At 47.7% G+C, this 13,731-nt stretch overlaps 1 protein-coding gene across 1 annotated transcript; it reads right to left on the reverse strand.

The window, feature by feature from the left end:
- Nucleotides 1-5,073: 5,073 nt before the first annotated feature.
- Nucleotides 5,074-13,416, reverse strand: LOC129345783 (galactosylceramide sulfotransferase-like). The gene is made up of 2 exons (XM_055003013.1): nt 13,313-13,416; nt 5,074-6,226 (listed from the first exon to the last, which is right to left on the reverse strand). The coding sequence occupies exons 1-2, from the start codon at nt 13,414-13,416 to the stop codon at nt 5,074-5,076; spliced, it is 1,257 nt and encodes a 418-aa protein (XP_054858988.1).
- Between the last annotated feature and the right edge of the window lie 315 nt (nt 13,417-13,731).

A 13,731-nucleotide genomic window follows, 5' to 3' on the forward strand; every position in this document is an offset into this window, starting at 1 on the left:
CATTACAACTCTGGATTTTTCTACTTGCGTATAGTTTCAAGCTCTGGAACTCTGATTAATAAGCATGAACCTTTTCAGCTGCCAGTGGCCTTCAGAAAAGGTGGCAGCGCTTGACAACAGTGATACAGAAGTTGGCCTTTATTATTGGTGGGACATGAATACTGCTTGTGTACTGTGACGGCCACATTTTCTGAGCTGGGGAGTCCAAATCTCCATCCTACCTCAGTATTGAACTACTTGGTTACAGGAAAGCCATTTTCTCAGTCCCAATCTTCCCCCTTTCCACACACACCTGTAATATAGGAATGATTCTGCTCACTTAACAAGCCCGTTCTGAGAGGACTCAAATAACGCTTGTGCAAGTGGGAGCCAAAAAGCAGGGCTATGTGCTTAGGTGGGGAGGGGCAAAGAGGGAGGGAGGCTGGAGAGGGAATCAGCTGGCTGTAGGGTCGAGGAGGCTGCAGTTGGGAAATGCGTGCATGTGTGTATTGCTCCTTTTTTGCCCCTAAGCTGCAGCAGCAGCAGCTGTCTATCCCCTTCCGCCCTTCAGTCCTCTTCTACCAAGCTTATTTAATTTAGTACTTTATTTGTATGCTACCTTTCCCCCAGTGAGGACCCAAAGCATCTTACCTTGTTCAACATTTTATCCTCACAACAGCCCTGTGAGGTAGGTTACGCTGAGTGTGACTGGCCCAGGGTAACCTGGTGAGTGTCCGTGGCAGAGTGGGAATTCGAACTTGAGTCTCCCATAGGCCTGCAGCCACGGTGGGGCCCCATCAAAAACTTGTTACGCCCCCTCAGTGAGCCATTAGTCTTTCAAGTGTAAATTGTCTGTGCAAAGGGGAAAGGGTCAGCATCAAAAGGTGTGAACTCTGTCATAAATCTTCCAAGTGTGAATTCTTTCAGTAAGTGACTAGAACAGAATTAGTAGTTAGCAGGGCTGGTTTTAAAATCCTGCTGGAGAGCGTGGGTAGTAAAATCATGCTGGATAAAAACAGAGAGAGAGAGAAGCTAACTAAGGAACTAAGGGGTTCAACTGTATTGCAGCATAGCAAAGCAAAATTGAAAGAAAACAGGAATATGATCCAGAGGAGTTAGCCGTGTTAGTCTGTAGTAGCAAAATCAAAAAGTCCAGTAGCACCTTTGAGACTAACCAATTTTATTGTAGCATAAGCTTTCGAGAACCACAGCTCTCTTCATCAGATGCATGGAGGGCAGAAGGAAACTGGCCAAATATAGAGGAGGAGAGGGGGGATGTGAACAACAGTATTCCATAATAGTCCTACAGACCTCTTATTGCTGAGGATTTATTTTTTTTGGCAGGAGACAAATAAGGGCTTAGGCCCAGAGGTCGGTGAGTGCATTTCTTTTGTTGTTGCTAATATTATGCTACCCCACAGGAATCTGTATTCACAGGGGAGAGCTGTGGTGTTTGCTCTGAAGATGTCAGGGTCGTGGGGAAGGATTCCCCACCTGTGGACAGCTCAAGCATCATCCCGCTGTTACCTGACCCTATGCACGTTCACTTGGAAAACCATGCTACGTACAGCCTGTCCCTACGCGTCTTGTATGTTTACTTATTTGAACACACATGAAGCTGCCTTATATTGAATCAGACTCTTGGTCCATGAAACTCAGTATTTTCTACTCAGATTGGCAGTGACTCTCCAGGGTCTCAGGTGGAGATCTTTCACGTTACCCTTTTGTCTAGTCGTTTTTCCAAACAGGAGATTGAACACCTGGGACCAAGCAGATGCTCTACCGAATTACTGCAAAACAATATTTGGATGTGCTGAGCCGAGTTCAGCTACAAATGACAGGATGGGCATTCTTGGTTGGAATGCTCTGTTTCCCTTACAGGAAATTGACAAAGGACAGGGAAAAGGAGATTGTATTTACAGTTTCAAAGAAAGGTTCCAGCAATCTGTAATTCTGCAAACTATGTAAAACAGTTTTTTTGCGAGGACATCTTTATAAAGGTAACAGGACAATAGAGAACAGGGCTGTAGTCTATGCTGTATATCATCAATTTGTTGCATACACTATTGTGCTCTTGCTGCATTGTTTTCTACTTTTATAATTCCATTTTCTTTATAGTTTGAGAGTCCTATAGTGGCTGGATTTCAGAAGTTTGACCAGTAATTTGACTATTGCTAAAGCCAGGCTGTCAGTTGGCTGGAATGTGAATATTTATGTGGCTTGTCCCTAACCTCAACTGCTCCCTCTCCTTTGTAAGGCAGATGATATAAAAAAAACTTTAAAACTTAATTATATATACTATTTGTGTTTGATTTGTTCCTTCTTTAATCATGTGCTTCGCTGGCCAAAGAGCCTACTCTACCTGGCTAATCCCCCAACCTCACAGGAAACTCGGCTGTATTGTTTGTAGCTTTTTCCATTGCAGGTGCCGTTTTCTAGTTGAGAGTTGCTAAACATGGGGGCGGGTGTCAGCTCCTTTTTCTGGTTTCTTTGTCTGGAGATAGCATCCATCTCTCTTCATCTTGGAAATTACTTCTGATGCCTTTTGCCATTATAAGTTCGTTTTATGTTTTTTAATTTTTTATGTTGCCTAGCAGTTTTCTTAAATAAATCACATTATAATTTTGAACTGGGGATATTTCACATTCTGCTTTGAAGCTATTATTAAAATTGGTCACAGTACCAGGATGAAACCCAGTTGATGTTGGAGCTCTCTTTTATGACAGCAAGCTCTGAAGGGTCTGGATATCACCTGTCAAATGTATTTCTTTAGCCTTTTCATATCATACTTTTATTATTTTCTGGGGTCATGGAGACATCGCGTTAATTCATGGGGCCAGAAAGTGATAGTGTACAAGAGCTCTGGGCAATTGAAAGAATATCACCATGAAACTTGTAACATGCATGCTAGCTGGGCTGCCACTTCCAGGAAGGGGGTAATTGACTGAGCAAGCCTGGGAGAGGTTTTTAAACATCTCCATTCCTCACCTGCAGTAGCTCAGTGCCTGCAGTTGGGAAGAAGTTGGGAGTCATTTTTCAGCTGCGTAGGTTCTCTCTACGAGAGGATAGACTCAGATGTGCATTGTGTGCATGGCTTTCTTTGGCATAGAAGTCTGGGGGGGCATCTTGGTCCTGCTGAAAAGATGCTGATACAAGTTCCTACAGGAAGCTTCAGGTGAGAGCTGGTACCTGTTTTGTGTAAGTTCAACCAGGTTTTCAACAGTTGAAAACCTGAGAAGTTGTGAATATGTTGCTCCTGCTTTCCTGTACCATGACCGAAACAATCAACAGGGCCCTTATCTCTACATTTTTATCGCACCGAGGAGTTTAGGGTGGCTTCCCGTTTTTTCTGTTATTTTAAAAGGCATTATACGCTTTTAAATAAGATGTTTTGGTGGTCATTATCTTGAACAGACAGGTGAATGTCTTGGCTCCAACATTGTTTGTATGTGTTTTGACTGCTTTGGAGAGAGTGATAAGAATACGGGTCTAGAGTTCAGGAAAATAAAGCTACCCTTTGATACGTATTATTTTCTTCAGTCCAAAAACTATTTCACTTTTTAAAAGCCCTTTTCTCCCTCAAATGATGCACAAATTCCAACAGCTGCAAATTCTGACTAGTAGAATGATGGCGTTAATCCTTTAAAATGGTTTTCCGTCTGCATAAATTTAAACTTTTTGTTAACTGCATAAATTAAGCTTTTTCATTAAGTGCCTGAAGTTTGAGTTAATCAAATTTATGGCAATGGTATTTTAAATGTGTATTTTTATATCGCATTGATGCCAGTCAACTGGATGACTCAAAGAGATTTTGTTCTATATCTGCAGAGGAGTTAGCCGTGTTAGTCTGTGGTAGCAAAATCAAAAAGAGTCCAGTAGCACCTTTAAGACTAACCAATTTTATTGTAGCATAAGCTTTCGAGAATCAAGTTCTCTTCGTCAGATGCCTGATACAGATACTGGCCAAATACAGAAGAGCAGGAGAGAGAAGAGAGGCGGCAATTTCCTTTACAGAGGTGGGGTCTGGGGGAGCTCAGTGGCACCTGGTGTGAGCTTTCGGGAACCACAGATCTCTTTGTCAGATGCATCTGGCAGGGAGAGCTGTGGTTGTCGAAGGCCCATACTACATTGGAATTGGATGGTCTAGCTGTTTGGCTGCTACAAACTAACAGGGCAAACTCCTTTGAAGCCAACTGATACACACACCAAAAGGAGATGTTTACATATACTAGCAAAGGAATGTTTTGGTTGTACCCTCCTCCTCCCTCCCTAATTGCCGCCTCTCTTCTCTCTCCTGCTCTTCTGTATTTGGCCAGTATCTGTATCAGGCATCTGACGAAGAGAACTTGATTCTCGAAAGCTTATGCTACAATAAAATTGGTTAGTCTTAAAGGTGCTACTGGACTCTTTTTGATTGTTCTATATCTATATCCTAAAAAGAAGAAACAGCAGCAGTTTGTCAGGCAGGGGTAAGACACTGGCTAACATTCCCTCTTCTACACAACTCTGAAGAGTAGAGGAGCCCTGTTGGCCTTTGCAGAAATTCTGCAGGGCCGAGCGCCTGTCTCCCAGAAATCAACCTAGTAGAAGAATTCACAACCCTATAAAAAGGCAGGAGGAAACAGACAAACACATACTTCTACACACAGTGCAGATGGGCTGTTACAAAGGACCAGTAGCTGAACAATTCTGATACAATCTGATTTTTTTTGCTTTCCCCCCTGCCTTTAGTGTGCTGGAAGAAGCAGGAAAGGGCCAACAGCACTATCCATTGTTGCGAAACTGGTGAAGGGCGAGATAAGATCTCTCAGTTGCCCTTTGGCAACCTGAGGAGCAGAAGCCTCGGCCGACTCCCATGGCCACCTTGAAAACATATTCATGCACATGCGATGCAAGAAGTTGATCCCTGCCTTTTCGAACTAGTCTATTTTGAATTCTTTCCTCCTCGTGATAAAAGCAAAAGACTTCAGATTTTGCTTTCGAATCACAAACCCCCAGTGTACCCTGTCTGCTGTGAGAGGACAAGGGGATGGGGGAGTCTGTAGGAGCAAGACTGGACTTCAGATCCCTTCAACGACTGTTTACATTGACCTCCTACGTGGTGGGAAGGGGGCGCATGTTCCTTCCATATTGCCTGTAATAGAGGTAAGCATGATACTGGAGTTCTGGTAAGACCATTCTGAAGCAGTCTCTGTATTGGGCAGAGGTGAGATTCTGCCTCAGGTTATAGCCCAGTATGGTGACACTTCCCGGCTGCCAGGGCCGCAGGTCGTCTGCCATGATCTCTGGACCAACAGGGCCCCCTGCTAGACACCTGGCTACAGTCTTCTGCCTCAGGGCCCGAAAGGCGTCTAATTCGCGCTTCATGCGTACATAGCCATAGTGCTCCACCTTGCGCCAGAAGACACTCTGGAAGAACCTATAGAGTTGCACATCAAACCAGTTCCAGGCCTGGATTTTCTGCCCCATCTCCTTTGCCAAAGGCGACGACTCCTTATGACGGACATTTAGCCGGACATAAACCAGTTCTTCCATGTCTAGACCTAACAATTCCCGTGCCAGAAGCAAGGACTCATCAAAATGTTCTGCAAGCATCACCAGCTGAAAGGTTTGGTTAAGTCTTTCCAGCTCACTTGCCCACTGGCTGCTCGGGGCTGCTTCGCGGCTTGCATTCAGGCCCAGGTCAAAGGTCATGGGGTTCCTGGCTAGTCCGTTGCTGACATCCTGAGCATCATAGTACTGACTTGATGCCTCAAGAAAAGCAAGTAGTGGGCTGGAGTGGTTGTACAGTAGCTGGAAGGCGGGCACGATGTTTCGATAGTAATGGAAGACAGATTCAAAAGTCTGCACTGGATCCCGCAGGATGGTGAGGAAGATGGTTTGGGGGGCCATGACAGCCTGGACTTCCCCAGCGTCCAGCCTCATGTGGCTGCAGAGCAAATTGAAGTGGGCAGCCCCAGGTGGGAGGTCTTCCACAAAGTCCCCGGAGAAGCGTTCTGGGTATGCAAACTGATAGGAGTAGCGTGGAAAGGCCACAGTCAAGTTGCGCCGCTCGCCGGCACGGAAAAGTATATTCTGCACTGTACTACTGCCTGTCTTGTGGGTCTTCAGAAAGACAACGCTGGGTCTTCCCTGCTTTTCCAAGCCAGACTTTCTTGCAGCCCACTGTTTAGCCAAAGAGCGGGTTAAAGTAATCTTCTGTTGGCGGCTGAACAGCTTTTCTCCAGAGTTGATCTTCAGTATTTCGCTGTAAGAGAAAGCCACAGAAAGGTGAATTAATCTGCATAGCTCGGAATGAGTAGTTGGTTAATGCCCTGGGAGGCTACTTGCAAGAGCTGGACAGAACTTTGGACTGGGACAGCAATGCTCTGATTGCTTCAGTGATCGTGGAATGGAAAAGCTCCACAACCTATCCTAAGCAAGACTCTAGAAGATGGTTGTTGTGGACCATATACCTTCAACAATATACAAGACTCTAGAAACTGATTACAAATAGAGGAACTGAGCTGGAACCTAAGCATGTTCCTGTCACTAGTCTTGCCATGATCCTTCAGTTTCCAGTTTGTTGGCAACAGTTTCTTACCCTTTGGTTTGTGACATGTCTATCTGTTCTGCCAGACTCCAGCCTCAACCTGAGTCTTTTCAGGGCAATGGCGCAGATTGAAGCCTGAAGGAAGTTCACCCGTCAAAGGCCCCAACTCTGGAGTGACGTGAGCAGCGGTGCCCATTGTGGCGGAACAGCTGCTCTGACACACAAGCAATGCCCTTCCTGCTTTCTGGGGTTAACCAGTGGCAGTCTGAGTCTCTGCCTTTGCACGTGCCACCCACCTTGTGCCCTTCCAATTCTCAGAGGCTTTTGCTGTCTCTTGCACCCGCTGCCACCATTTGACCTTTGTGGGCACTGTTCACAGGGAGGGCCAAGGCTTCCACCTCCCCTGTGCAGGCGTGCCCCTCTGAGCCCTGCCTTGTGCCCAACCAGCACCTGGGCTACTGCAGGGACTGTTGACTGCATCTTTGCACCACGGCGGAATCAGCCATTTGACAACAGTCTACCCTCTTCCTGTGGCACCTGTTTTAGGTAGTGTGGTTGAGCAGTGGGAGACTGTGGTACAGGGAACAGCTACCAACATTTAAGAATTTTAAAAGTATTTATTAAAGAGAAAAAAGTACTCGTATTCACACTTTTAAGCACATCACCAAAGTAAGCAAGGGCTCTCCAAAAGAAATAGGTAAAAACGCAATTCCTCCCTTTTTACATGCCAACTTAGATCTTCTGTTTAGGCTCTCTATATTAGAAGGTTCTGGCTTATTGAGAAGTCCTCACACCTTTCGTGGTTCAGACCTTCAGCGTACACAGGGCCAAAGCTCCTTCAGCTTCCAGCTTTTTCTCTGGATCGTCTTGGACCCCCCCCCCATTTGATTCTCCTCCCAAGCATCCCTTCTGAACCTCTTTTTAAGTATCCAAGTGGTGTGCGAGTCTGAAGTCTGTGTGGATCATCAGAGACCTGGATGCCTGCCTTCCCAGAAGACTGCTCCATGCAAAATAGGACAGGTAAAATCCTTTGCCTTGCTTTTTTACATATGACTCATTTTGCAGATGCCGAGAATGGCTACATGTATTTCTGGACTTCTTAATATCCAGTCTGTAATGTACTTTGCATCTTACTTGGACTGCATGCCTCAGCACTGTACCCACCCACCTCTTCAGTGTATCTGCTTGTGCTGTCATATTCTTGCACCAGTCTTTCTCGTACATCACTTTGTTACCGATACCTAAAAATAAACCCAAATTGGGGCATGTTTCACACTGTGCGCGTCTTATGTGCTATCAAGTTGCTTTTGATATATGTTGACTCAATGACTTCCAGAGCATCTTATCAACAGCCATGTTCAGCTGTTGCAACCTGAAGGCTGTTACTACCTTTATTGAGACAATTCATCTCATGATGGCTCTTCCTCTACTTTCTTACTGACTGGGAATTAGGACCAACCACTGCTAGGATTAAGGAAGCAATAGTAGTGCTTGTCTATTTGGGTGACTTGGGCACCAAGGTGTTTTGCTGCCTTTTAAAAAGACCTGATTTGTCTTGGCTTTGTTTTGCAGTGATTTGTGCAGAAATGTGTCTAATACAGACTGATAAAGAGGTTTTGCAAGGCTTCTTTCCCCTTTAAATTGGCCTCCTTCACTCTGTTGTTGTAAAGCATTTTCTGTTTCTCAGCATCTTTACTTCCTTTTCACTTGCAGCGGCTGTTGCATTTCTGAATTAGCCTTTAATTTAATCCGTTCTTCTTGTTCATCAGGTGATAGATAATTTTATAGCACTTTGCAGCTAAATAAATTGCTGTTTTTCTTTCCTCTGTCATAATTATACAACTGTGGCCGTCGTCACACGGGCATCTGTTCTGTTAAATTTACAGCATATAGCGTCATCGCTGATATCGGCACAGTAACGCTTCTTTGGGTCACCTTGCGTTTCTTCGCGCTCCCAGCTGTCCACACCTAAGCGCTCTGTTCCGTTCTCTCTAATGGGCGCAGAAACAGCTCCTCCCCCCCCCTTTTAATTTTTTTTGGCGTTTAATCCGCTATAATGGAATAACAACGTAATTTTAAAAAAATGGAAAATGACTGAACATGGCCATTTTTAGCGAGGTGTGGTTTTGGGTTAAAATAAAAATTTCTCTAATGGCAATTCAGTCATTTTTACTTGTTTTCTTCAGCAGAAAATTTTCATTGTGTGATGTTGTTATAGCGATATAAGGATATTATTACAAAAAAAAAACGGGAGTTGCGGGAGAAATGGATTCTGGGATTGAGGAGAGAAAAAAAGGGTGGGCCTATGGCGTGGCGAGGCGAAAAACATCGATGTGAGGCATTCAAACTGAGGCGCAAAATATCGCGACTATCAAGCACAAAGCAGAAGAGAGAAAATCGCATCAGTGTTGGAATAAGGTGGGTGTTTGCCGGGAAATTGCGCCATTTTCGTGCTAAATAGAAGCCCGTGTGACGACGGCCTGTGAGATAGTGATCATGGAAAATTAACCAGCAGTTGCTTTGGCTGCAAAGAGGACCAACACAAACCAACTGAATTAAGGCTAGAATACTGAATGACACGACAAGAGTACATGAAATAGCTAATGAAACAGGCAGAGGCAATTGTACAACCGTGAAGCAAGGAAGTTCATTAAGGGGAGGTGCTGAGTGGTTACCACCTTGCCCAGGAGACAGGCTCACAATACGGTTCTTATTGCACAGCATGGTCTTTGCAACTCAGCCCAGATTTCAGCTCACCCACCTGCATTGCCCTAGCTCAAGGCTCCCAAATGTGTCGTCCATGGGCATCTGCCCTTAATCCACTTGGAGCTCACCAAGGTTTTCAGAAAGCGGGCTGCACCAATGTAAGGTGGAATTTGTTACTGGCCTCCCTGATTCAAATAAAAAGGATTTCCCGTGGTTGCAATAGCAGCTACTGGCGGACCACAAGAACTAGTAAGCACCAGGGCTTTCTTTAAGTCAGCATGTGCTTTCCATTCCCCCTTCAGGCCTGAACAATTATTGTTTTGCAAAGCAGGAGTTTTGTTCTGGTCTTTAACGTCCAAGGAGATGAATTATTGCATGAGGGGCAAGGATTGTTCAAGAGTAGAAGCCCACTCACTCCTTCAGGTTTGTTATATTCCCAGTGGCTGGACCATGCATCCAACTAAAGTGTAGATATTGAACGAGAGAGCTTAATGAGTTCAGCGTGGCTGCTGTGCAATTCTCCATCTCCTGCAGCAGTCATTTTGAGTTTGGCTCTGCCTCTTCTTTTTCACCAACCTCTCTCAAACTTCCAAAGAAGCCTACAGGCTCAAAATGCTTTGGGACCCTTCTCCTAATCTCATGCCTTTAAACCAGGGCTTTTTTTCAGTTGGAACGCGGTGGAACGGAGTTCCAGCACCTCTTGAAAATGGTCACATGGCTGGTGGCCCCGCCCCCTGATCTCCAAACAGAGGGAAGTTTAGATTGCCCTCCGTGCCGCTCAGCTGCACGGAGAGCAATTTCATCTCCCCTCTGCCTGGAGATCAGGGGGCGGGGCCACCAGCCATGTGACCAATTTCTCCGAGGGCAACCCAGAGTTCCATCACCTCTTTTCCCAGAAAAAAAGCCCTGCTTTAAACCTATTGTCTCCCAAAGGACTTGCCCCATCTCCATTACTGAAATTCTGACACCCCAAACAAGCAAACAATATATTCAAAATGTTTTTTCTTTCAAGGAGAAAACACAAAGTGAAGGCACCTGCAGTTTCACATGTGTGCATCCATGCCTGTCATCTTGTCCACGCAGCACTGTCGATCCTTATTACCTGTTTTGTTTTTAATTGCTTTTTAAAATTATTAATATATGTTGCTGTTTCTGATTTTAAGGCATTGCTCTTTAGGCGCTTGCCTTGAACACGTTCCTGCAGTGGCAGCATAGGTAAATAATGCCATTCCTGATAAGATAGTGGTCACAAGAGAAGGAGCAAAAAGCCCTTTTGAGGGTTGATGGGCACCATGTGGGTGGCACGGCAGGCAGAGATCAGAGTGCTGCTGGTAACCCCTAGGCGCCGCAGAGGGCAAGAAGGGGCAGTGCTCGTGGGTCAGTGGGACTGTTCCACTATAGAAGCACTTTGCTCTTTCATGTGCTTTGTGTATATCTTACTACATAAAAGCTTAAATGTGTTCAAGACGATTCACCGGGATTCCATTGTGCAGGCTCACTCTCATGTGCCCGTAGCAGGGAAAACAGGCGAGTCTTGGCAACAGGCCTTGTTGAGGCGGCCAGAGCAGGAGCGTGCCCCGCTGCCTGCTTCCTTCCCTCTACATGCTGCCAGCTGAACAGGACCAAATGGGGCACCTGATGGGCAAAGGAGCTCACCGCGCTGCCTGCTCCCCTCCCTCCCCGCCTCCAGCTGAAAGGGGCTGAACCAGGCACCTGGCAGGCAAATGAACACGCCACACTGACTGCTCCCCTCGCCCACCCTCACCTCTGCAGTGCGCCCCGCAGCTTATAGCCTCCTCCTGCTTGTCCTTCCTTTCCCTGCATTCTCCTCTCACTCCCCACACCTCCGCCCACCTGCCAGCCTGATTTCTGCATGTCTCCTCCCCTCCCCACTCCCCCCTGCAGTACTCTCCCTGCCCGCCTGCTACCTGATTAGGCTGAATCGGGGCAGCTGGCAGGAGCACAAGGACCATCACTCCCGCCACTCCAGCTTCCCTTGCTGGGCTGGTAGACCTGGCCTCCATTCCCTCAGAAACCAGGTTTACCTCTCCTTCCTTGGCTAATTCAGTAGACCTGGCCTCTGGACTTGCGGAGGCCAAATCTACCTGCCATGGCTCTGCCAGCTGAGTAGACCTGACTTCTGTACTCCTGGAGGCCAGGTCTACTGCCTATAGCCTTGCCAGTAGACCTGACCTCCGGACCCAGAGAAGCCAGGGTCTGTCTCCCATTCCTTTATGGGGCCAGTAGACCTGGCCTCCTTTACCTGGTTTTTTTTGGGGGGGGGAGGGGGGAGAACATGCTGCTGTCAGGCACAGGAGCCCACCAGGGAACCTGGTGCCTGTCAGGTTCAGAATGCTTCCCTATATATTGTAACCAAAGAGACTCCATTTTAATTCTTTCAGTGTTCTAAGTGCTTCTTTCACAGGTGCCAAGATGTTCCCTAGCAGCTCTCTCTCTCCAGAGGAATGTTTTGACTACAGCTTTTCCAGTCCTGGGAAACTTTCACTTTCTCAGCTTCAAAGGGATTGTTTTGAGAACTATGGGGGGAGGCTGGGCCTACTGAGTCTTAATACTTTGTACTGTATTATAATGGTTGCATTTTTCAGTAAAGCTTTTGAAAACAACGGACTCTTGTCTGATTGCAGAAAGTAGTCTGGATACAACTATTATTTAGCCACAGATCTGACAGTGCCAACCCCCCCAGCAGCACTCCCTGCTTGCTACAGTCCAGGCAGCAACCCGTTCCAACCTCAACAGGGCCAGAATGGGCCACTGCCAGGAGCAGGAGCCTGCCAGGACGCCTGCCACCTCCCTGGCAGTGCTCCCCGCTTGCAGTGGCCTGATCTGGTGCCAATGGGGCTGGAATGGGCCACTTCTGGGCACAGGAACCTGACAGGTTGCCTGCCACTGCCGCCCCCCCCCCCCCCCGTGGCACTTCCCACCTGCAGTGGCCCAATCTGACGCCATCAGAGCTGGAATGAGCCACTGCCAGGCTCAGGAGCCTGCCAAGCCACCTGGCATCCCCCCAATGGCACTCCCTGGCTGTGGAGGCTCGATCCATCCCCACCGGGGCCGGAATGGGCCGCTGTCGGTTGCAGGCACCTGCCCCCCCCCCCATTGCAGCAGTGGGGAGAGGGCAATGCCTGGCCCACCTGCACTGCCCTTTCTAGAGCCCGTTGTATTTTCCTCCCAGAACGGGCTTTGTTTCTAGTTATAAACAAACTCAGTGCCTTGGGGTTAAGTAGGCCATTATGCACTGAGTTCGTGAAGGGGCCAGCTCCGTCTGCTCTGCAAAAGAAGCTCATGACCACAATCAGTCGGGGCTGAAGGTGGAATGGAAGCACGCACTAAGGAAAGCCCGGGTGCTTACCGGCCCACCTAATCCTTCAGAGGCTGGAAAACTCTTTCCTTTGAAAGAGGGAGCCCAATAACAAGCCCTGCCTTACAATGGCACCACCCGCTTTCTGCAAAGCTCATGGGGCACTAGGGGAAGGAGTGGGGATGGCACCCCCAGTGGTTCGGGGAACCCTTCTTGAAACCAAAAGCACATCATTATTCCTGGCAGCTGGTTCCTAGGGCTTGTGATTCTCTGAAAAACAGTGGGAGCTGGCTTGTAGTTAGCCAGAACTGCAAGCACTGAAGTGTAGCAAGAACATAAAAAGGCAGGCAAGAGGCAGCGCAGATGTGCCAGAGCGTGGCCAGGAAACAGCAGAGGCTGCTGCAGCTCTGTGCCACCAAGAGCCTCGAACAGGCCAGGGACGGCAAGAATGCTCTCATGCCCCCACACATTACCTGGACATCTCAGCTGCAGAAAGGGAGCTTCTGGGCTAGCGGTAATGGAGCATTTCAACAGGTGCCAGGATCTTTGCAGTAGGATGGCTTCAGGGAGACCTGGCCCAGTAGTGGCCTCCAATGAGTGGAAGGGAGGGAGGCTCAAGTCTAGCTAGGAGGTCTCCCTTCTGGAGTAGGAGCAGACCGAAGGAGATGGGGGGGGGGAACTGTTCAGTGGTGCTGCTGAGCCCCAACCCCAGGACTGACTTTCAAAGGCAGCCTGTGCCGAGTGACACAAAACTTCCCCCTGCCCAAATTACTCACTTTCTGGTCAGGTGCCTGAGGAGCAGAAGCAGGAGGAGCAGGATGATGGTCACCAGCCAGGAGCGCTGCTTCCAGATGGCAAAGGGAAGCCAGACACAGTTCATGGCAACGGGGCTGCCTGGACCAGCAACCCTGTGGAAAGTGTCGGGGACTGGGACAGATGGTCACAGAGCAAACTGCACCCGTCAGTCCGACGGCAGTTGCCAAATGAAGCTTTTGCTTGGGTGGCTTAAGCCTCTCAGCCCTGGGCCTTGCCTTATTTCACCTCTCTAAAGCCGCTCAGAACCTCTACAGGCCAGCAGGGGAGATGGAGGCCAAATTAGCAGCTGAACGAGCAGGAGTTGCCATCTCATAAACCCAAGGAGGCTGTACTCAGCCAGAACCAAAATTCAGAGGTGGGGCGTGAGCCAAAGAATAGC

This window comes from Eublepharis macularius, chromosome 18 (assembly GCF_028583425.1).
Source record: "Eublepharis macularius isolate TG4126 chromosome 18, MPM_Emac_v1.0, whole genome shotgun sequence".
NCBI classification, from domain to species: Eukaryota; Metazoa; Chordata; class Lepidosauria; order Squamata; family Eublepharidae; genus Eublepharis; species Eublepharis macularius.

Excerpts from the sequence above, each read along its gene's own strand:
- LOC129345783 (XM_055003013.1), bottom strand. The coding sequence starts at position 13,416 with ATGAACTGTGTCTGGCTTCCCTTTGCCATCTGGAAGCAGCGCTCCTGG. Across the intron at positions 6,227-13,312 it reads CTCAGGCACCTGACCAGAAA|CGAAATACTGAAGATCAACT; the intron begins GTGAGTAATTTG and ends TTTCTCTTACAG.